The sequence below is a fragment of the Sphaeramia orbicularis genome, chromosome 19 (genome assembly GCF_902148855.1).
Source record: "Sphaeramia orbicularis chromosome 19, fSphaOr1.1, whole genome shotgun sequence".
Lineage (NCBI taxonomy): Eukaryota > Metazoa > Chordata > Actinopteri > Kurtiformes > Apogonidae > Sphaeramia > Sphaeramia orbicularis.
The window spans coordinates 45,441,417-45,467,107 of record NC_043975.1 but is presented as its reverse complement, the minus strand read 5'-3'; the positions used below and the strand labels follow the sequence as shown (position 1 = coordinate 45,467,107).

Here is a 25,691-nt window from a genome sequence, read left to right as displayed (position 1 = left end):
TGCAGCCTCTCCTGCGCTTCTTCCATCCAGGAAATGCTGAAAACAGAAGTCCGGCTCCCACTTGTCTCCCCCTCAGATCTGAACGGGGTTTGTTGGACTGAAGCTACGTAAGAACAAAAAAAAAAAAAAGAAGGGAGAAAGCCCAGGTAGAGAGTGCACTCCGTCAGACTTCGAGGAGACAGTGAAACAGAAAGCTGGTTAGAAACCGTCAAGAAGAAGAAAACAGGGCAGGATGTGCTGAGCTGGCAGGAAAAGGGTGGAAGTTGGAGAAGAGAAGAAGAAGAAGAAGAAGAAATAAAGTAAAGAACCAAAACCAAGAGGAACGTCTCCCAGCACTGCTTTGTCCTCCATCTGTCTGTGGGTTTCCTCCTCCACTGGACGAGAAGCAAACAAAGAGTTTTGGAAAGGTTCAGTGGGAGGAGAAGCAGCCGGAGAGCTTTAACTGTGACAAGAAGGAAGTTTGGAAGAGTCAGCATCAGGAGGAGAAGGAAGAGGAGGAAGAAGGAGAAGAAGAAGAAGAAGAAGAAGAAGAAGAAGAAGAACGGCATCATCAGGGCAGGAGGACACAAACCAAACCACAAACAGCAGGCAGTGAGCGGTTAACCATCAGCTGAGTGTGACAGCACGACCCAACGGAACCTCCAAGACGAAAGAAGAGGAAGTTCAGAGACAGACTGAAAACAACAACAACAACAAACAAACAAACAACAACGGAACAGACGAAACGAACAAACAGACAAAGAGCGCTGGCATTTGGGCTCCTTCCTTCCTTTCTTCCTTCCTTCCTTCCTTGCTTCTCCACCCCAGACTCTTCATCCCCTCCCAGGCTGATGATGATGTATTTCTGGGTGAGTACTGAGGCCCTGTGGGGGGCGGGGCCAGGGGGGGCGGGGGCTGGCCCCTGCACAGACTGACTGACTGACTGTGGCTGCTCTCTAGTTTTATCTTATTATTTAAAGTTGATTAAACGATGCACTTATCGGTCTTTCATTTCTTCTCATGGTCATTGCTTTGAACTGAAATAATTGAAATAATTTATTTTCGACTCTGCATTAAATTACCATTAATTTGCTTGGTTATGTTTTTTATTTTTCTGGTTTAGTTTCACTTTTTTATGTTTTTGCTTGTTTGTTTGGTTGTATGCATTGCTGTTTTTTCATTTTCCTGTATTGAATGCTGGGTAACTGAATTTGTTCTGTAGGACATGCATTAATAGAAGCATTCTGCTTCTGCCTGTGCCTTTTCAGTCACTAATCTGTTGGTAATGTTTGGAGTGTTGACACTGGTTGTATGTGATGACTGAATAAAGACTTTCATCATCATCATCATCGTCAACTCTTGAATCTTCAGATCTGGTCCCACTCACACAGTCCTGGACCAGACCTTTAACCTCCTCAGACCCAGCTGTGGGTTTTCTGTCCACATTGGTGACAAGAGTTTCACAACTTTATACAAAAAAAAAGAAAACTGTCCACCACAAAGGACATTCCATTAAAAAAAAAAAAAAAAATGCATCTGAAAAAACTGTTGCATCATGATGTTTCCAATATAGGCACTTATTTAATAAAAAACAAAAAAAAGATTGTACTTTGCTGACATTTCCTGGGACTCAGGAGGTTAAACCCACTGATAAACCTTGGTTTCGCTCATGTTCCCTCTGGTTTTATGGCTGTTTTGCCTCCATCAGAACAGAGGCATTCTGGGAACAGTGTACGGCCACATAGCAGAGCCTCAGATCCAGGCAGGTTGACAGATCTGATGTTTGTGAGGGTTATGTTCTGGTCACTTCCTGTCTCAGGCTTGTCATGGCCTTCTGTGTTTTCAGTGCTGCTGGTTGTTGGACATGTTGGTAGATTCCCAAACCGTGGCTGTCGGACTTCCCACTGATGCTGCTCCTCTGAATACAGCAAAGTGCGAATCGGTTCTGAAAATAAGTAATAAGTAAATAATTTATTTTTGACTCTATATTAAATTACCATTAATTTGGTTGGTTATGTTTTCGATTTTTCTGGTTTAGTTTCACTTTTTTATGTTTTTGCTTGTTTGTTTGGTTGTATGCATTGTTGTTTTTTTCTTTTTCCTATATTGAATGCTGGGTAACTGAATTTGTTCCGTAGAATAGGCATTAATAGAAGCATTCTGCTTCTGCCTGTGCCTTTTCAGTCACTAACCTGTTGGTAATGTTTGGAGTGTTGACACTGGTTGTATGTGATGACTGAGTAAAGAATTTCATCATCATCATCATCATAATCAAAAAGCAAAACCAAAGGAATGGATTAAAAACACACACAAATTGGATAGTGGTGACAGGGAAACACTGTTTTTTTAAAAAAATATTATTTATTTTTATTCAAATATCGAGAAAAAAAGTGTATGACAAGTGACAATTTGGTTTCCATCCATATGTGAACTGAATTTTCAGAAAACATGTAGGAATGTTAGAGATCGTTTTTCTAATTTCACAAAGAAAAACCATTGTTCATAGAAGGCATTGATCATCTAAATGATTTACTGCTTATTTTGTTCTTTATTTTTTATTAAATATGTATCTTGTTCGTTTTTGATTTAATCAGCTAAAGTCAGCTTATACTTTGTTAATTATTATTAATATGGTCATTGAATTTGACTTTTTCCTTCTTTGTAAGTTTTATTTAGACACTGACTGCTTCAAACTGAAAAATGCTAATGCTAATGCACCTAAAGCTAATGGCTTTTCAAGGTAATTTTTAAATACTGTGTTTTTGTAGAATAAAGTTACAGGAGCGTGAACATCAGTCACACTTCTCAGATCCCAATACACCACACACTTATGTAAAGGCAGTGGTATTTACTTTCATTAATCTACACGTATTTAAACTGGCCCAGACTGTCTGACAGCAGCAAAGAGCATTCAGTCACGGAGTCAAACTGAAATATTCCTTCCACCCAGTTCACTCAGATTCTCTCCTCTACAGGCAGAACATGAGTCATAGAACCACAGAACACACACTTCCCTTTAACCAATATTTACAACTTCCAAGGTAGCGCACCATCACATGACTCAGTGACACTGTAAACTATGTAAGTCACATGACTCTGCACAAACTGCCTCCATTACGATCAGTGTGTCTCGCTACAATACTTTTTCTAACTTTTATTAATGGACAATATTTAAGTAACATTTACACAACATTTGACATATTTTTCTGCAGTTTAAATTGTCTATTAAAACTTACTTGGTATTTCCAGGTTCCGGCAAATGTGTAATGTGTAATGACTATAACCTTTGAATATTATGTGAAAATACAGAATACAACTTACTCTTCCCACACAGTTTATTTATTACATGAATGACATTAATTTTGCTCGAATAATTCTAGTTGTCACTGATACTTACAATTAGAAAATAAAAATTGTGACCTTAACCTAATAAATATTACTATACCAAAAATCATTTTTTTCATTGTAGGAATGTTAGAGATCTTTTTCTAATTTCACAGAGAAAAAGCATTGTTCATTGGAATCATGGATCATCTTATTGATTTACTGCTTTTTTTGTTCTTTATTTTTATTAAATGCGTATCTTGTTAATTTTCTATTTAATCAGCTGAAGTCAGCTCATACTTTGTCATTTTACGCTTTCTAATCTAATTTGGTGATATGTTAATATATTATACGGAAACATGACATCAAAAATGAGCATAAACTTAGGCCATGTTCTAAATGAGCTTCAGGTGTTTGGATTTTCAGCAGCAGGAGTAGAGAATGCAGTGGTTCATCTGAGGAAACAAAAGGCCAAAGCATGGATGAAGTCAACTGTTTCAGTGTCTTCACTGTATATTTTCGTCCGCCAAGGAGGTTATGTTTTTGCCGGCGTTGCTTTGTCTGTCTGTCTGTCTGTCTAATTATTCTCCATTTTTACTGATGTTTCCCTTCAGTGGTAACTATGGGCAGTAGTTTAATCTCCAGTCACTCCGACTAAATACTGTCATAGATGTTAAAGGAATGTAACGGCAGCACAGTTCAACTGCAGCATTTCCACTGACATGAGTGAAGTCATAGAGGGACGGTGCAGAGGTTGATGACATATGTCCATTGATTGATTGATTACCTCTGCCAAGGAGGTTATTTTTGTTTGCTGGCGTTGGTTTGTCTGTCTGTCCGTGTGCAAGATAACTCAAAAAGTTATGAACGGATTTGGATGAAAATTTCAGGAAATGTTGATACTGATACTAACGAATATTTAAATTTTGGTGGTGATCGGGGGGGGGGCACTGATCTACCTTGGCGGAGGTCTGCGCTCTCCGAGTGCTTTTCTAGTTGATACTAATTCTATGTCATTGTTTGTCCTTGTTTTACATCAGAGGTTCGAATGTTTCAGGTGTTTCTCCAAATTTCAGCACGATGATAAAAACTGCAGAAATGTCAAAACCCTCAGATTACACAGATTTAATGAGATCACATCAAGGTTATTATCGTTAACGAAAACTAACGAAATGACAAAAACTAGAATTGAAAAAACATTTTTGTTCACTGAAATAAATAAAAACTATAATTACAAGAAAAAACAATAACTAACTGAAACTGTATTGTGTGTTTACAAAACTAACTAAAACATAAAAATTATGAATAAAATTCCCTTCGTTTTTGTCTTTGTCAATGTCAGATTGATATGAAATCAATATATTTCCCTCAAGCAATTTTAGCTGCTGACACCATATGATATTTAACGGTCTGTCACTTGTGGTCACTTGTTGTTTCCAGTCATCTTCTGGTCCCCACTCTACCTGGAAACATGGAGACTAAAGTTGGGAGAAAGCAGCAGAGTGCTGTATGGGATTTATTTGAATATGACGGCGAAGAAGATAAAAGATACGAAAAAACTAAAACTAAACTAAAACTAAGCATTTAGAAAATAACAAAAACTAATAAAAACTAGCAAACCTGCTCTAAAAACTAATTGAAACTAACTGAATTAGAGAAAAAAAGTCAAAACTAAATAAAACTAAACTGTAATGAAAAATCCAAAACTATTATAACCTTGGATCACATGCACACACACACACACACACACACACACACAGCTGCGAAATCAAACCAACTTTCACGCATCTATAGAATTTCCTGTCGACATCCTGATGCCGCTGAAGCATCCATCAGAGTCTGTTGTGGATGTTAACAGAACTCAGGCAGAAACGTGATGAATGGAGGTGTGTCACATGTTGAACAGCAGCAGTAACTTCATTCAGAGGAGCTCAGGTGTGATGTGACGCTCCTTTATGGTGTGTGTTGTGTAACTGTTACGGGATCAAATGAAGTAAAGTAGTCTGATCGTGAGCACTTTGGTTTATGTCCAAGCACCTGGAATTCACAGATGACACATACTGACCTGATCCTTCCACATTCATCAGTAAACATCAATTCAATATCATTCAAGCCCCAACTCCAAAAAATCCAGGAAATAGAGACAAACATAGAGGGATAATGTTACTGGTCAGTCTGAGTTAAGGAAAGGAAAGGAAAGGAAAGGAAAGGAAAGGAAAGGAAAGGGCTAAGGTAATGTAAGAAAGGGAGACAGTTGTCATTTTGTCTGTTGAGTGTAAATCCAGATTACTCCTACACAGATCTGGTTTTTGGAATTAAATTGTGCCTTATTTGAGAACATTACTGGGCTACTAGAATTTGATGAGTAGAAAAAGCATCATCACTGAGATGAAGAGTGAAGGCCAGAGCAAAATGAGATGAATGTGTTTTATGGAGCGACACGGTGGTGCAGTGGATAGCGCTCGTGCCTCACAGCAAGAAGGTCCTGGGTTTGATTCCAACACCAGTCGACTGCGGGTGGGACCTTTCTGTGTGGAGTTTGCATGTTCTCCCTGTGTCTGCGTGGGTTCTCTCCGGGTTCCTCCCACAATCCAAAGACATGCACTGATAGGTTAATGGGTTAATCTAAATTGCCCATAGATGTGAATGTGAGAGTGATTGTTTTGTCTCTATATGTCAGCCCTGCGATGAACTGGCGAAATGTCCAGGGTGTACCCCGCCTTTGCCCATAAGTAGCTGGGATAGGCTCTAAGCGACCCCCGTGACCCTAGTGAGGATAAAGCAGGTTCAGATAATGAATGAATGAATAAATGAATGTTTTATGGAGTAAAGGTGTTGTACATGGATGCACACGTAAGTTCACATGGCATTTATGTGGAACATCCAGGTGTGTTTGGGCTCCATCCCATTATCAGGGTTAAACATGGTGTGGAGCAACAACGCCAAGTCAAACCATGTACGTAAAGAGGTTTTTATGGAAACACACTGAAAGAACCTGACAGACCTGCTGCAGGGATGAACTCAGTGAAAGAGCCTGATAGACCAGCTGCAAGGTAAAACTCACTGTTTGAGCCTGACAGACGTACTGCAGGGATGGACACGCTGTAGAGCCTGACAGACCTGCTGCAGGGATGGACACGCTGTAGAGCCTGACAGACCTGCTGCAGGGATGGACACGCTGTAGAGCCTGACAGACTTGCTGCAGGGATGGACACTGGTAGAGCCTGACAGACCTGCTGCAGGGATGGACACGCTGGTAGAGCCTGACAGACCTGCTGCAGGGATGAACACGCTGTAGAGCCTGACAGACTTGCTGCAGGGATGGACACTGGTAGAGCCTGACAGACCTGCTGCAGGGATGGACACGCTGGTAGAGCCTGACAGACCTGCTGCAGGGATGGACACTGGTAGAGCCTGACAGACCTGCTGCAGGGATGAACATACTCTAGAGCCTGACAGACTTGCTGCAGGGATGGACACGCTGGTAGAGCCTGACAGACCTGCTGCAGGGATGAACACGCTGTAGAGCCTGACAGACTTGCTGCAGGGATGGACACTGGTAGAGCCTGACAGACCTGCTGCAGGGATGGACACGCTGGTAGAGCCTGACAGACCTGCTGCAGGGATGGACACTGGTAGAGCCTGACAGACCTGCTGCAGGGATGAACATACTCTAGAGCCTGACAGACTTGCTGCAGGGATGGACACGCTGGTAGAGCCTGACAGACCTGCTGCAGGGATGAACATGCTGTAGAGCCTGACAGACCTGCTGCAGGGATGAACATACTCTAGAGCCTGACAGACTTGCTGCAGGGATGGACACGCTGGTAGAGCCTGACAGACCTGCTGCAGGGATGAACATGCTGTAGAGCCTGACAGACCTGCTGCAGGGATGAACACTGGTAGAGCCTGACAGACCTGCTGCAAGGATTCACAACAAGGCAGCTGTGTGTTCCCGGGCTGTTGATGTCTGAAGATCAAGAAAAGCTGTTGTGTGTTTTAACAGAGTGCTGTTAAGGTTCAGCTCATCAGTTTGTCAGACTTACACTGGGATTCAGTGACAGCTACGCTTACCAGACTAACAATAAAGTACAATACAAATTCTACAGTATCTAGTTTTCCGACATCAGTTTTATTTTTGTCTTTACATTTTGAGACAAATATCCGTACTATGTGAAACTGGTTTGTAAATTGGAGTAATTATTATTGATCATTATTGTCAGTTTGTGTATTCGGGTATTTATTTCTTTTAGATTGAATTTGGTTTGAGATCCAAGGTTGAAATGTCCTTGTCCACTTTTGACTTCTGGACTTTGGACACTTTTTTGATCATCTACATTTTCACGTTTCCTGAGTTGAAGTTGAATTCGTCCTTGGGTTCCATTTTACTGCGGTCCATGTACTTCTACTGGAGGAAACAGACTATACACTGTTACTGCCTCTGCTTTCAACCTTTCCTGAGTTTCACAAGTTAAAACTCAATGCTGTGAATTATGGGAAGTAACTTAGGATGGAAATTCACTCCCCTCAGGCTTAGTTTAGCCCATTTAGTGTAAAGCTCCTGGGTTGTGTGGACTGTAATTGCTTTAAGAATTCTAATTGTGAGCATTTCCCCCATCAGAGGCTGATGCTGCTGAGACATTGTGCAGAATATGTTTCTTAAAGATGCTCAGATCTGTGAGTTGAGCATCGGCAGCGGAGTCCCTCCTGATCCGCCCACGCTTTAACTGCTGTTGGCAAAAGAACATCTGCTGCTGATAAAAGGTTCAAGTGGACGGTGTCACGTTGTTCACACTCAGGCTGTTGACAGGAAACGTGAAAAGACAGGAAGCACAAAAGAAAGAGCACAGGTGATGAGAGGTGGACTCAGCTTTGTTCAGGTGTTTCTTCCTCTTTCTCACCTTTTGTGTCTTCATCATCAGCCTGTTTCCTGCGGTTCAGTCCTTCAGTTCTTACTTGGGGGGGGGTTCTGGGATAGGGCTGAACAGTATTGGAAACACACAGTACCATCAAAACTGTTCAATGCCTGACTTTTTATCTTCATGTGTGGGGTCTGGAACAGATAAAACATCTCTTCAGATTTTGAAAATCCTTATTTGTGTGTCCCCCGCTTTAGATGAGTCTCCATCACCAAAGTGGAAGTGAATAGATGACTTTAAGTTCAACCTTTGTCTGAAAAGTTTATGTCAAACTCTCAATGTTTCCACTAACACTGCAATCCTTGACTAATTATTCTCCATTTTTGCTGATGTTTCCCTTCAGTGGTAACTATGGGCAGTAGTTTAATCTCCAATCACTCCAACTAAATACTGTCATAGATGTTAAAGGAATGTAACGGCAGCACAGTTCAACTGCAGCATTTCCACTGACACGAATGAAGTCATAGACGGATGGTGCAGAGGTTGATGACATATGTCCATTGATTGATTGATTACCTCTGCCAAGGAGGTTATTTTTTTGCCGGTGTTGGTTTGTCTGTCTGTCCATGTGCAAGATAACTCAAAAAGTTATGGACGCCATGTTTTTACAGTGGATCAGAGCAGACTTCGTCATCTTTATTCTGTTTTATGGCTGGAGGCTTCTACACATTGGGGGGCGGGGGGGGGGGTTGCTCCGTGATTGTTGGTCGAAGCGGAGCGGGGCTGGGGGGTGTGCGCGCTCCGTGAATGTTGGTCATGGGTAGTGCAGCGGTCAGACATTGTCGCTTTAGTATTCCTCTAACTCCATACTCAGCCATGGGTGATAGTATGGATCCAAGTTATTATTCCAAGATCGACAGGGTTCCGTGACTCGCCGGACGGCGAGTTCCTTCACACTGTGGGTTCGAGTTTGAGGCCGGAGGACCTCCAGCGGAGGAGGTTTCCCCTCCGCGTCTTTTTTGAAAGTGAGACCAAGTCTTCCCCAGGGGTTCGCAAGACGGAGCTGCCCGCGGTTCTGTGTACTCCCGGTCCTGCTCTGAAAAATCGATCTCAACCACTATTAATCAATTACGCAAAATTAAAATGAGATCGATCTTAGATCGATTAAATCGATTTTTTTACCCAGCCCTAATTATGAAAAAATATAATATGATTTATATAAACACATAATACAGTAACACATGTACAGGGTGGGGAAGCAAAATTTACAATATTTTGAGGCAGGGATTGAAAGACAGTGTATGACCAATTAGTTTATTGAAAGTCATGAGAATTTAAATCTTCAAATCATATTTTACTGAATTTTTTCTAACGGTCTTGTTGTCTACCTCAAGTTCAATTGCCATTTTTCTCATGGATTTGGTTGGATCCTTTAGGATTTTGGATTTGAGAGCTTTAATAAAACCTTTGGTACGTTTTTTGTTGCTTCCTCCACTTCCAGACTTTCTCATAATAGTTTTGCTCATAGTCATTCTCTTCTTTCCATTATAAACAGTCTTTATGGACACTCCAACTATTTTTGAAATCTCCTTTGGTGTGACGAGTGCATTCAGCAAATCACACACTCTTTGACGTTTACTTTCCTGATTACTCATATGGGCAAAAGTTTCTGAAAAGGTATGGATAATAGTGTTAGGTATGATTATGACATCAATATATGTTTGGTTTCAAAATAATTGACGTAGTGCCTGCTGAGAAAAAACAACTAAATGTTCATTGTAAATTTTGCTTCCCCACCCTGTATGTAAATACATATTCATACACACATACATACACAATTACATACATATATACATATATATAACTAATGCCGTGAAACAAAAGTGAAACTTTACATACTTTCAATGTCCAGCTCCCTGGTTCTATTCCTCTATTATTCAGCTGATCTTACACGAAATTTTCCCAACTTCTAACCTGTCTCCACTAACCCCCTCACATGTAGAAATGATAAGTTGAGGCAGAATATTGTTAAAATTGCACTGATTTTTCTCACGAAATTTCAGTTTTTTCAGATTAATTATATCTTTTTTGTTTGGATAGTTTATAAAAGTAAGTATTTTCATAATTTAATGGGGTTTTTTGCACTAAAACAAGGACAAAAATTAGGAGTTGCCATTATTTATAGGTTAGTATGCTATTATTTTACCGGTTCGGCCCACTGGAGATCAAATTGGGCTGAATGTGGCCCCTGAAAGAAAATGAGTTTGAGAGCTCTGCTTTAAATGAACAGAATGCTTTTGTGTGTGAGTCCGATGAACCTGAATCTCAGCCGACTGGTGTTGATGCCATCGGTCCTTTTTTTGTGAATCTCTGTGTTTTCCACACACAGGTTGTAACAGACTAGAGTGTGGGGCTCAAGGCCAATAAACTGAGCACTGGATCAATACTCCGCCACCAGCCCTCAATCCCTCCTCGGCTCTGTCTCGATCAGCCGGTGAACCGTGTCCAACCATGTCCAACCGTGGGTGACGATGCAGTCGAAGCTGCTGAAAGTGGGATCAGTGTGAAATGTACAGTTAGATGAGTGACCATATAGGCAAGGCAAGGCAGGTTTATTTCTACAGCACATTTCATGTACAAGACAATTCAAGGTGCTTAACATAAAACATTAAACGCATTACAACAGAAGCAATGAAAAGTATAGGCATGAGGAAAACAAACAAACAAACCAGATAAATAGATACAACAGATCAACAGATAAAACAGACAAGCAGATAAAACAGATAAAAACTTTTAGCTTAAAAGGAACAGTGCAGATCTGGACTGATGAATACAAACTCTCTTCAAATGCAGCTGAGAACAGGTGGGTCTTTAACCTGGATTTAAATAAACTGAGTGTTTCAGCTGATCTGAGGTTTTCTGGGAGTTTGTTCCAGACATGTGGAGCAAAGAAGCTGAACGCAGCTTCTCCATGTCTGGTTCTGACTCTGGAAACTGACAACAGACCGGATCCAGATGACCTGAGGGGTCTGGGGGGTTCATACTGGGTCAGGAGGTCACTGATGGATTTTGGTCCTAAACCATTCAGAGCTTTATAGACCAGCAACAGAACTGTAAAGTCTATCCTCTGATGGACAGGCAGCCAGTGTAAGGAGCTCAGAGTTGGACTAATGTGGTCCACTTTTCTGGTCTTAATGAGGACTCCAGCAGCAGAGTTCTGAATGAGCTGCAGTTGTCTAATGGATTTTTTTAGGTAGACCTGTAAAGGCACCGTTGCAATAATCAAGCCGACTGAAGATGAATGCATGGACTAGTTTTTCCAGGTCCTGCTGAGACATCAGATCTTTTATCCTTGAGATGTTCTTAAGGTGATAGTCGGCTGATTTTGTAACTGCCTTGATGTGTTTTTCAAAATTTAGGTCTGAGTCCATCACTACACCCAGATTTTTGGCGTGGTTGGTGGTTTTTATGTCTATAGACTGAAGCTCTGTGGTGACCTGCCGGCACATACACTGAAAGACACAAAAACAGGCCGTTAACAGCATCGTCTTAAAACTATATGTACATCTGCTACATTTCCAACTCAGGTCTATTCACAGTTTCCATGGAGACGACTCTAAAGCCACCTCAGTCTTGTCAACACTAAAAGTTCATTAATACAGTGTAATTGTTCAACCAAAGAAGACATTATAAATATGCACTTTTTAAATGAATGTTAACTTAGACTGAACTGATGTGTCTGGACCAAGGTTATAATAGTTTTGGATTTTTCATTATAGTTTAGTTTTATTTAGTTTTGACTTTTTTTTTCTCTAATTCAGTTAATTTTAATTAGTTTTTAGAGCAGGTTTGCTAGTTTTTATTAGTTTTTGTTATTTTCTAAATGCTTAGTTTTAGTTTAGTTTTAGTTTTTTCGTATCTTTTATCTTCTTCGCCGTCATATTCAGATAAATCCCAGACAGGACTCTGCTGCTTTTTCCCAACTTTAGTCTCCATGTTTCCAGGTAGAGTGAGGACCAGAATACGACTGGAAACCACAAGTGACCACAAGGGATGGACCGTTAAATATCATATGGTGTCAGCAGCTAAAATTGCTTAAGGGAAATAAATTGATTTTATATCAGTCTGACATTGACAAAGACGAAAATGAAGGGAATTTTATTATAATTTTTATATGTTTTAGTTAATTTTGTAAACACGCAATACAGTTTCAGCTAGTTATCATTTTTTTCTTTTAATTATAGTTTTTATTTATTTCAGTTAACGAAAATGTTTTTTTCAATTCTAGTTTTTGTCATTTCGTTAGCTTTCGTTAACGATAATAACCTTGGTTTGGACCAGATCTGGCTTTAGCAGGTACACACAAAGACTAATCAATCAATCAGTCAGTCAATCAATCAGTCAGTCAGTCAGTCAATCAATTTTTATTTATATAGCGTTACATCATAACAAAAATTATCTCATGATACTTTACATATGGAACTGGTCGAAACCAGACTCTTAAACCAATTTACAGAGATATTTGAAAAAAAAAAAGTTTTTTGGTTGTTCAGAAGGACCAATAAAGGCTCCAGTTTCAAAGAACTGGAATTTTCTGTCAATGATTTAATAGTTCAGGCTTTACAGGGTTAACAGCCGCCCACTGGTGTATGAGTGTGTGTGTGTGAATGGGTGAATGTGAGGCTTTGTGAAGCACTTTTGGGAACCATGAAGGTGTAGAAAATGTGCTATATACTGTCAAATTTCCCCATGGTGAGATCAGTAAAGTCATCTTATTTTATCTTATCTTATCTTATCTTATCTTATCTTATCTTATCTTATCTTATCTTATCTTACCATGTCGTATCTTATCTTGTCTTATCTTATCTTATCTTACTTTGTCTTATCTTATCTTATCTTATCTTGTCTTATCTTATCTTATCTTATCTTATCTTATCTTATCTTATCTTATCTTGTCTTATCTTATCTTATCTTACTTTGTCTTATCTTATCTTATCTTATCTTATCTTATCTTATCTTATCTTATCTTATCTTATCTTATCTTATCTTATCTTATCTTATCTTGTCTTGTCTTGTCTTGTCTTACCTTGACCCTGCCCATGGGGCTTTCAGTAACCACTGGGATGTCTGTGGTTAGAGCTGTTGGACTGAGGAGTATCTGACTGGGGTTCAGCTGATCTCATCTGCCACAGGCAGGGAGTGGATCACATGGTCAGAGACACACAAGGATCAAGTGAGGCCTTTGAATGTCTGTGTTTCTGGAAACCTAAAAGGCATCCTGCATCCGTCCATTGGGGGTGGCGGGGGGTCCCACCATTACAGAGCAACATATACAGACTAACAGTCAGTAAGAATGACCGGTGTACATGCTTTTTGTACTCGTGCTATAGACATTCTAAGGCTGTTAGAGTACACAAGTATACTTACAAAGGTAGTAAAAAATAATGTATACACACATCAAGAGATGAAAAACTTGCATAAATATTTCAGTACCAAATATATTCAGACACCACGAGATTAAGACAAGTTACCTTTGGCCTCTACAGTTACAAGAGGTGCTCAAAGTTGATTTCCACTTTGACCTGATTGGACCCTGGTGCTAAAAGTACTGAAGTTCCAAAAAAATGTCTGTTAAAAATATGTATTTGTTGAGTCCATCAACAAATACAACATGTTTATATGCTTAAGGTGACTTGTCCAAAAATGTGACTTCAGTCCTTTTAGCACCAGGCTGTTCATTTGTGGTTCGCTGGTATTTAAGCGGACGTCAGCGCTGACTCCTTTGACTCTAAACTTTGTCATCTACACTTGTCCATTTGCTATTAAATGGATAATTCTGTGGGATTAAAGGCTTCCGTTAAACCAATCCGCTCACCCATTTTCCTTCCTGTCTCTAGCTCTCTTTCTCATTCCAAGTCACTCTTTCCATCTTCTTGTACCATTTCGGTGAGTTCGCATTCTCAAGTTGTTGCTTTGAATATTAACGAAGGTAAGGGGGGCTGTGGGCGCAGAGTAGGAGGAATCACACCATATGATTTCAATTTGAGCAAAGTGAGAATGGATAAAGGAAACACACATGGGAGCTACAAACACATGCAGATGGACACATGGACATAGAGTCACCAGAAAATGTCCAAAATGTAAGTACAGTCAGTGAAGAAAGGCTTTGGACACATGCAGACGTCAGTGTTCCGATTATCTGGGTTTAGTTTTGAACTCAGTTACAGACTTCGTACAAAAGCATCAACATTTACTCTTTTCTGTCAGTTCTCATATTTTCCCTTCAGCTTCTATTCTCTGTGATTACTTACTTAATTTTGTCTTGAAACCCAATTACTGTGGTCGATATTAATTCTGCTGTAATTACACATGAGTTGAAACGTAACTGTGAAATCAGATGAATGTGAAACTATGTCTAATAGGGTCATAATTTTGACTAAAACCCCATTATTGAACAAATGTTCCATGCATTATTTGCAGCGGTTGTGAAACTGTGGGGTGTTATGTTACTAAATGTATGAGGACTTTGATATCAAAGATTAAAATAGCTCATCAAATATTCACAGGTCTTTTAAATGACCATACAGAATTAATATGACCACAATGCACAACAGTTTGGCATGGTTAACTGTAAAATATAGATTGAAATATTTTTTATTGTCATTTATTCGTAACATTATAGCAGTACAAACTTCAGAAATTCTTCACAGAAAACTGTCATTTTTTGCTGATCAACATAATTATTGTACAAGACAAACCAGTGAAACACGGTATGCTCTGCCTGTAGGCAGAACAAATCAGTTACAGCGAACTGTTTTTTCTCGGGCCATGGTTGCATGGAATGGATTGCCAGGGTTTCTGTTGTTGGAAAATAACAGAAAATGTTTTCAAAAGAAATTAAAACTTTTCTTGTTTACACAACAGGCATGAAATGGAAAGATTATTGATAATATTGAAAAATGTCTAATGATTTGTATCAGACAGTTATTGGTTGGTGAAGGAGTACAAATGTATAGGACTTATTTTGTTGTTTATTTATTTTTATTGCACTGGGCTGTTGTATATGTCCAGTGTGTGTGTGTGTGTGTGTGTGTGTGAGTGTGTGTGTGGGGGGTGTGGGGGTGTGTGTGTGGGGGGGGGGGGTGAATGGTGGAAGAATAATGTAAATAACTAAAATTGTAGTGTAATGTAGAGGAGACCCTAGGAAGAATAACAACTGATGATTCAGTTGCTAATGGGGATCTTAATAAATGAAATGAAATGCCCTGTGAAATTGAAGGGGTGTGTGTGTGTGTGTGTGTGTGTGTGTGTGTGTATCTTTGTATTATCAGTGTAACTATATCATCAGTAGAATGTGTGTTGTGTATTTTTTAACCAGACAGAACAAGTCCACATTTCGCATTTGAGATTTTCAAATCATATAGTGACAATATTTGGACTAAAATGTCCCTTTAAAGCTGCATAAAATGGTGACTTTGTCCATTTCTGGAATACATTTAGTGTCTTTAAACATTTAACCAAGAAATTCTTCACAAATTCAAGCGTAACCTAAATAATCCCAAGGAATGCTGGCTTTAAAAATCCGTAACATTATTATTATTATTATTATTATTATTATTATTAGTTAGCATGCTAAACTCGTTGCATAAAACCACTTCTTACACTGTTCTGCATATAGTGAGTAACTGTGTGTGTTTCCATTCTGCAGCTGAGACACTTCAGCTCTGTCTGCCTCTGCTCACCACCACACTGACTCTGAACTGTAACAGTCAATCTGTGGTGAAAGTGGAGACCTTCAGCTTTAATTCAAGGGGTTTAGCTGAAATATTACATTAACCTTTTATTAATCACAACCATTTCAAATATAGTTCCTCTATGTGGAGGTTCCTGGCCGTGTCGTGTCAAATCTGTATTTCGTGCGAAGCCCAGTGTGGATGATTGGGGGGCTGAGTGGAAGCATCACCACAAGCCACAGAGGAGGGAAGGAGGGGTTTACTGATGTGAGGTCACTCAGGTGAGATGATGGCTTTGACTGGGTTCTGAATGTCAGTTATTTCATAGATGAGGAACGTGGACGCATGAGGCCTGACAGGACGGCCTGTTTATTTCATGAGCTGAACTTCCAGAGTTTGACATAGTTTCAGCTGTGCGGTCTGGTCGACAGCAAGACTGGACTCATCTGACATCAACCTGATTAAATGTTAAAGTGGCCAGAGGTTTTGGATTTTGCTCAACATGGAGCCGTCAGAACCACCTTTGTCTTGATGTATGATGATTTTACCCAGAGATATGGTGTGAAGACAGATAAGAGGCAAATACAGTGTTGTCACATACTCTTTTTGTTCCATAATCCTGTGTTTTTGTTTTGTTAGTTTAAGTTCATGACTTTACTCAGTATAAAGTCATATCTACTACTACTGTCTAAAGTGGTGATAATGCATGTATTCATCAATGATATGGACTGAAAGAATACAGGTTTAGTTGAGTCAAGTTCATTTACCCTGTAAAGCCTGAACCATTAAATCATTGACAGAAAATTCCAGTTCTTTGAAACTGGAGCCTTTTTTGGTCCTTCTGAACAACTCAAAAATTTTTTTTTTATTTTTCAGATATCAATTTCCATGTATGAGTTTCAATTTTGTATCATATTAGATCCATTGGGTCTCAATGCTCAAATATTATTCTTTTTGAACAAACAAATACATAATATAACACAAACATGTCTAAAAAATTGGTAATTCCTTTTCAAATTTGTTAAAGTTCTTCTTCCTTCCTCAGTAATGACAGTCTTGTAGTGTCACTAGTGTCCTCCTTTCTCCCCTCGGTGGATTATCTGTGTATTACATGTATCTAATTGTATACATCAGTTTTTTCAAGAAAAAAAAAATCACAGTGGTTATGTAGAGGGCTTCAAAACCCATGTATCTAATATGATACGTTTGGCGTTATAGGGTTAATTCATTTGGCAGGGACCATGTACAGAAAAACTTAGGGTTACGGTTAGGGGTTAGGCTTAGGCCCCCCATGCACGGCCATTGTCCAGGAATGTGGAATACAGCAGGTGATGGTTAGAGCATGTAGATGGTCAATTTTGAGATGCTGCTGCATTGATAGTAAAAGTAGACACACAAATAGTACAGCACCAACTATCCCATGTTCAGATATTAAACTAGTCCATTTGGCAGGTAAAGTTGGTTTTAAAGGCAGACACGCAGGTTTAGAAGATTTGAAAGACATGCTGGCAGAGCCTACCAGACTGCATGAGTATGCATGTATATATGCATTTATGTATGTATATGTACTGTATGTCTATGTATATAGCAGCTATAGCTTTTGTGTTTATGCAGTTTGCAATATGTAAATGCAAAATAACATACGTGTCTTCACAAAGTTTTATGTTTCACTGAGTCATGAAACTTGATAGCATTAGCTCACCTCTAGCACTTCATCAGCCCCTTCATCCTAATATCGTCATGATGACAGCCAAACTACTGACTCCAAAACTGCAGTTCAGAATCCAAAAAGGAGAAGATTTGACGCAATATTCATCTTTTATTACCTCCGCCAAGGAGGTTATGTTTTTGCCACGGTTTGTTTGTTTGTTTGTCTGTCCGTTAGTGTGCAACATAACTCAAAAAGTTATGGACAGATTTGGATGAAATTTTCAGGGTTTGTTGGAAATGGGATAAGGAAGAAATGATTAAATTTTGGTGGTGATCGGGGGTGGGGGGGCCCACGGGGGGGGGGCCACTGATCGTTAGTGTGCAACATAACTCAAAAAGTTATGGACAGATTTGGATGAAATTTTCAGGGTTTGTTGGAAATGGGATAAGGAAGAAATGATAAAATTTTGGTGGTGATCGGGGGTGGGGGGGCCCACGAGGGGGGGACACTGATCGTTAGTGTGCAACATAACTCAAAAAGTTATGGACAGATTTGGATGAAATTTTCAGGGTTTGTTGGAAATGGGATAAGGAAGAAATGATTACATTTTGGTGGTGATCGGGGGTGAGGGGGCCCACGGGGGGGGCCACTGATCAGCCTTGGCGGAGGTCTGCGCTCTCCGAGTGCTTCTAGTCTTACATATTAAACATGTTTCAAACCTTGGAAAATCTCATGCTAGTCAAAGATGATGGTCTTCTTTTAATGGTCTGTAGTTTAGGGTTTTTCTCTATGACAGTTTACATTGAACTGATGGTCTAGACCAGGGGTGGTCAACCCACGGCTCCGGACCCCCATGTGACTCTTTCATCCCTCTGCTGTGGCTTTGGGAACATGAATAATGAGTATTGAATTTAAATTAATTTTATTTCAGTTTTTGAGGGGTTTTTTTTTTAGATGTAATTCTAAATTTGAAGATTATGGTCGATCTTGTAACATTAAAATATAATGTGATAAATTTTTTGTCGCTCAATAAAATAGTGGCAAAAGGTTTAAACTGTCAGTTTCATTTGTTAGTGGATGAGGTTAAAGCCTGTATTCTGATTAGTGATGGGTTGGTTCTGAACGTAACAGCTCTTAGAGCCGGCTCTGTCAAGTGAATGATAGGAGCCACTTTTGTCTCTTTTTTTTTTCTTTTCAGGCTGCACATATTTGCTCTCCTGCATTGAACAGAGCTGTCTTGGTGCTGTCCAGTGCTGAACCTGTTCATGAGGCTCAGGTAACTGTAGTGCTGTCCAGTGCTGAACCTAATAGAGCTAGTGTTTTTTTTTATACATAGTATTAAGGTAAAATATGCAATATGCAGTCTTCTGTTCATTTTAGTTGTCTAAAGTGTTTTGCGGCTGGTTTTTTTTGTGGGAAACAGGTCCAAATGGCTCTTTAAGTGTTTGAGGTTGGAGACCCCTTGTCCAGATTCAGGATCTTCACCACAGATCTTTTCCTTGACAATGATATGAAAAAGTTCCACCACCTCTTTGTTCCTCCTTTTCACATCATCACTGGTGTCACAGGTTCTGTCTGCTTGAATCATTGCTGAGCTGTTTATATATTTTCATTTATATATAACAGAGAAGTGGTGCAGAAAAGGCTCTAAGTTGGAGTGTTTAGTTTGGATCCAGTGTCCACAGTTGGGCCTCTGCAGCTCAGATGGAATGGGGGGGGTAGAACCCCAGATTTACTACGATGCAGCTTAAGGGCTTTGGTCTCTAAATTATATCATGGATAGAAAAAAATGTGAAAATGAACACCAAAAGACTGTTATGTCCTAAGGTTTAGTAACAACAACAGATTCAGTTATGAACAGATGTTATCATCAGTACTGGTGTGGGTTGATGGGTTCTTTATTGTCTTTCTTTTTTTTTTTTTTTTTTTTTTTTTTTTTGTGATCATTTATATTCTGTACATTTGCTGATGACTGTCTCCTCTTCATTTTCAGTTTCATTGTTGGTTTTCTTTTGTGTGGTTCTTGTGTCTAAATTATACATGCATGTAATTTTATGTGACTTCGACACTTACAGTCTGTACAAATACCAAGGCTAAAATAAGAATCCACTGTGTGCAGGTTGTATTCTTTCCTGCCGTAGTGCTGTTGGGTTGGACTCATCATTTGACCATTGTTTGTCTGCTCTAGTAGAGGCTGCATCGTTTCATGTTTTTTTTTTTCTCATTGTCATTCATCTGATCACTCTGATATTGTTATAGTGTTGGTTTTCACATCCACCCCAGAAAGAATGATTTCAATAACTTTATATAACTGTCATCCAAGTTCCGTATTGATGATATAGATTGACTTCATGTGTGACTGTAATGATCTGATAGTGTAGGTGGGTTAGGGTTAGGGGTAGGGGTGGGGTTTGGGTTAGGGTCCGATAGTGTAGGTGGGAAACACAAACAACGCAAACACAGAACCATGGGTCCATCAAAGCAATAGGGGAACATTTGCACATTCTTTACATTTACTGGATATTGGTCATAGTTAATCATGGGTTTACCATGGCTTTAACATGTCCACACCAAAGGTAAAAAGTCATTTATTCAATATTAAAAAAGAAAAAAAAAAAACATATTGAAGAGAAATTGCTTATTCACCATGTTCTCCTGTTAGAAATGTCCGGGGTCTGGATCTCCGCTTCATCAATTTGTGCAAACTCCATGCATACAAAAAGCCATTTTTATTGTACATCTTCCTTTTCTGCAGCTGTGATCAGACTGCTGTGGTTTTATGAAACCGTATTTTACATGTCAGGGTTTTAGTAGAAGCATCAAAAAGTTAAAAAAAAAAAAAATCTCAGCTCTGCAACAGACAACCACTGACAGAAGACACATTTGATTGTTTGGTGAGTGTGAGATGAAATCCTGAGCAGAGCTGGGTCGAACAGGGGGGGAGGTACAGCAGTTAGAAGGTGAGGGGGTGGGGGGGGCAGGGTGTGTGTGTGTGGGTGGGGGGTGGGGGTATTCTCCAGAGAGGCCAAATTAGCCGTTTGACTGTGGATAAATCAGCAACAGTTCACACTGGAAATGTACCGGTCACACTTCATGGATAATAGAGAGCGACTCAGGAGGGACCCCCCCCCCCCCCCCCCCGTCACTCCTCTTTCCCTCTACCCTCCATTTGCTTATTTCCACTAATGTGCCAGTTTGACTTCAGTTGTATTTTTTTTTTACCTTTTCCACTCTGTCCTACTCAGTCAAATCTTTCTTCAGAGCTACTTCTCTGCCTGACTCATCCCCCTGATTTACTTATTTATCTCCGGGTCCTCTTATACCTGGGTCCTTTTAGACCTGGGTCCCCTTAGACCTGGGTCCTCTTAGATCTGGGTCCTCTTAGACCTGGGTCCCCTTAGACCTTTTTTTTTTGTTTTGTTTTTTTGTTTTTAAACAAAACAACTTAATTAGTTAATGTGGGAAGGCTTTGGTTAAAAATACAGACATTTTTAAAACCTTGTGCTTAAAGAAACCAGTGAAACTTCCCTGTGTTCAGGCTAAAGCTTGTTTTGCTGCTTCTTCTTTTTTTCTTTTCTTCTTTTCTCGGTTGCTGTCTCCCTCTTGTTTCAGAAATTCACCAGCGCTGCAGAATAACATCTCTGAAACGCTTGCTGCTGACATGGCCAAAATATCCTGCCTATGGGAAACGTAGTTTCCATCCACCCGCCTCATTTCCCAAGATGCTTCAGGTCTCTACTTCTATAAATCAGATGCAGTCGTTCCACAGAAATGCAAATGTTGGTGGTGGTGGTGGTGCACTTAAGTCCTCACAGAGATATATTACTGCCTCTGTGTGTGTGTGTGTGTGTGTGTGTGTGTATGTGTGTGTGTGTGTTTGTGTATAAGATATATTGCAGCCAACCGTTAGGAAAACTGAAGCAGAACAGGGTGGATTGAGAATTGCATTTGTATGACGTCAAACTGTAAAAACCCAGTGGACTGCATCCTGAGGACCAGGGTTTTTATGAATCTATAGATTGAACCAAATTTCTTCTATTTCTCCTTCTTTCTGTTGTGGTTAGGGTTAGAGAAAGGCATGTTTTATGTGTGAACATTCAGATGATGAGATGATTTTTGTTAAATACGTAAAACATGTTGTGAAGAACCAAGGATGGATGTTCTAATGACCGGGGGGAGTGTGTGTGTGTGTGTGTGGGGGGGGGGGCTGGGGCTGCTTTGGCGTCTGACGCTGATGATGTTGAACACATTTGTTGTACATTCCAGACTCTACTGTCCTCAGGGCTCTGATCTGTGGACGCATTGATCCGGCTTTGGTCAATAGGCTCATTTAGACTCATTCAGGTCTTCCACGGCACGTCAGACAATAGGACGGATCAATAACATGGAAATATGAGTTTGAACTTCACATCATCTAGCACAAAAAATATTTTATATGTATGTGTGTGTATATATGTATATGTACATGTATGTGTGTCTGTTTATTTATTTATTTATTTACATACTTGTACATGTCAACAGTAGTCCAGTGTGTTGTATCTCATGTTCTGGTCCAGTATCATGTTCTGGTCCAGTGTCATGTTCTAGTCCAGTATCATGTTCTGGTCCAGTCCAGTATCATGTTCTGGTCCAGTATCATGTTCTGGTCCAGTGTCATGTTCTAGTCCAGTATCATGTTCTGGCCCAGTCCAGTATCATGTTCTGCTCCAGTCCAGTATCATGTACTGGTCCAGTATCATGTTCTGGTCCAGTATCATATTCTGGTCCAGTATCATGTTCTAGTCCAGTATCTGTCCATCTGGGTCCACTCCAGTCTGTTACATCTGAATATCCAGTCCTTTTGATTCATTCTTGCATGTGTCTTGTTGTTTTGTTCATTGCTTTCATTTATTTCCACTGGGTTTCTGCTTCCAGTCTGTGTAGATACTGTTCAGCTATGTCACAAACCCAAGGCCTTTGCATTGACCGACACGAAACCATGACCCCAGACCCACACAAAACCATGACCCCAGACCCACACAAAACCACGACCCCAGACCCACACAAAACCACGACCCCAGACCCACACAAAACCATGACCCCAGACCCACACAAAACCACGACCCCAGACCCACACAAAACCACGACCCCAGACCCACACAAAACCATGACCCCAGACCCATGACCCCAGACCCACACAAAACTATGACCCCAGACCCACACAAAACCATGACTCCAGACCCACACAAAACCATGACTCCAGACCCACACAAAACCATGACCCCAGACCCACACAAAACCATGACCCCAGACCCACACAAAACCATGAAAACTCAACATGAAAAACTCTCCTGTGTGTGTGTGTGTGTGTGTGTGTGTGTGTGTGTGTGTGTGCGTGCGTGCGTGCGTGCGTGTGTGTGTGTGTGTGTGTGTGTCCAGAGCTGACTGCTGCAGTTTGTCATCCTTCAGTATTTTTGGTCAGTGAACGGACTACTGTAAACTGTCAGTTAATCAGACCAATATTTTGGCAGATATTAGTAATTTTGAATACAATCGCCTTACAATCACATTACAATGGCCAGAATCATAGAATCATTGAACTGAACTGGGTTACCAAGCAACAAAAGGGTCATGTTGCCATGGTGAGAAACAGAAATTTCAGCTGAGAGGTTATCACACTAAATCAGTGAACAGCTGACTGCTGCAGTTTGGCATCATTTTAATGTCAGTTCTCATAAAATATAGACGAACATCTATTCCCAAAAGTCAGCATCCGAACCACCACAGCTACAACACTGAGATGTGTGTGTGTGTGTAGGTGTGTGTGTGTGTGTGTCTGTCTGTCTGTCCGTTTGTGTGTGTGTGTATATTTTTGTGTGTATGAATGTGTGTGTGTCTGTTTGTGTCTGTGTATGTATCTTTGTATGTATGTGTGTGTATGTATGTGTGTGTGTGTGTGTGTGTGTTTGTGTGTGTGTGTGTGTCTGTGTGTTTGTGTGTGTCTGTGTGAATGTGTGTGTGTCTGTGTATGTATGTGTGTGTGTGTGTGTATCTGTGTGTGTGTGTGTGTGTACGTGTATGTGTGTGTCTTTGTATGTGTGTTTGTGTATATATCTTTGTGTGTATCTTTGTGTGTGTGTGTGTTGTGTATGTGTGTGTATCCTTATGTGTGTGTATCTTTGTATGTATGTCTGTGTGTGTGTGTGTATCTTTGTGTGTGTGTGTGTTGTGTATGTGTGTGTTCTTGTGTGTGTGTTTCTTTGTATGTCTGTGTATGTATTTTTGTATGTATGTGTGTGTGTGTATATATGTGTCAGTGTGTGTTTATCTTTGTATGTGTGTGTGTGTGTGTGTGTATCTTTGTATGTGTGTGTGTATATGTGTGTGTGAGTGTGTATCTTTGTATTATCAGTGTACCTATATTATCAGTAGAATGTGTGTCTGTCCACATACACAGTTTCTCTGCTTCTACTTTGGCCATTTGACAGAGACCCCCCCAATCCCCCCCAATCCCCCCCCGATCCCGTTGCCATCTCCTCCTCCTCTTAGCCCCTCCCACCTGCTCCTCCTCCTCTTCCCTTGTCTCCAATCGCTATGCTCCTTTCCTCATGGACCTCCCAGACTTCCTCTGCCCCCCCCCCATCATTGCCCCCTCCTCTATGCACCTTCCTTCTCCCCTCCTCCCTCCTCCATCCCTGCCCCTCCCCCTCCCTCCGTACTCATTCTACCTCCACCTTCTTCTAAAGTAAACAGAGGAGCGACCAGCAGGAGCAGCATCACTTTTTCTCGCCGTTCCGTTCCTGTAGATGCGCTTGGGCTTTTCCCACGCTTCCACGGAACATTCCAGGTCATTGTGTTCATCTGTCTGCGGTGGGAGGTGGGGGGGCTCCCTCATCTGAACTGCAGAGGAAAGAGGAGCAAAGAAAGAAGAGGAAAAAAAGTCCAGATAGACAGAGTTGAGCATCAGCAGAGGAACAGCCCCCCCTAACCCCCCACCCCCAGGTGAATCCACATGCTGTGTTCTATGGCCGACTCCGGCTGCATGTTACTGTCCGGCTCTGGGATGTTACCCCCCTCTCTCCAATGCCCCTCTGCCTACCTCTATCTGCCTCAGGTAAGACCCCCCCCCCCATTATGCTGGACTTTAGTTTCATCATTGTCTGTGTAGGTTCTCATTTGTACAGTTTATCGTTGTTCTTTGTGGTTCTTCTGAGTTCTACTGGACTGGTTTAGCTCTGTTTAAATCATCCAAGAGTCTTCTTCTGTCATGTTTGATGCTCAGTGATATTTTTTTTTTTCTACTCTTGTATTTTATTCTTTATTTTACTTTTATTTATTCTTCTGTACAGCACTTGGGTCCACTGCGGTTGTTTTTAAAGTGCTTTACAAATAACATTGGATTGGATCAATATTTATTAAGGAAGTTTGTCATTATTGGTAGTGATGAAGTAATTTTTTGAGTGTTTGTGGTGGTGGTGGATCGGGGGGGTCAGTGGGGGGGGGGGGTTTATGATGAACTTCTTCGTTTAGTGCTTGTTACTAGTGTCTTAGTGCCTCACCTTCATCTTAACTCTTCTTCTCTGCTACTCATTGTGGTCGTATTAACAGGATAAATAAATAAAGGACTAGGGCTGCAAGGAAATATCAGTTCTGCAATATATCATGATATATCATTTCACAATACTGTATCAATATTAAAGAGTCCTGTATCGATATTTTTAGGTATTTATTAAAATGTAAATTTTGTGGAGGTTCATTTTTATTTTTTTGTTTTTCTTTTTTGTTTATATTTTATTTATTATTATTTAACACTCTTTTATTAAATAATGTTAGTTCCTTTGTTGGGATCACACAAAAATACTGTTCTGATGTTAGTTCTGAACTAATAGAATATGAACATTTGAACAGGATCTTAAACTGTAATGTCTGTAAACGTAATTTTAGTTTGAACACAGGAAAGTTTTGTGATATAGCATTAGATCCTGTTCTGATCAAATAAAAATGTGTTTTGTATTTTTTCACATTTATGATGTAATTCAATTCTTCCAGGAAACTGCGGCTTGCGATATCAGTGTCATCTTTTAAGTCACTTCTTAAAACGCATTTTTATAGACTTGCCTTTATGTGATGTTGTCTCTCTGTAATGTTTTTAATGTTGAATATTTA

General features: G+C 40.2%; 1 protein-coding gene across 1 annotated transcript in view; it reads left to right on the top strand.

Annotated features, from left to right (window-relative positions):
- The first annotated feature begins 741 nt into the window (after window positions 1–741).
- LOC115410678 (RNA binding protein fox-1 homolog 3-like) overlaps window positions 742–25,691 on the top strand; it is a 118,548-nt gene continuing 93,598 nt past the window's right edge. The window contains exon 1 of the mRNA XM_030122426.1: window positions 742–848. Coding sequence (XP_029978286.1) covers window positions 831–848 — 18 coding nt within the window. The 5' untranslated portion in view covers window positions 742–830. The remainder of the gene's footprint in view (window positions 849–25,691) is intronic.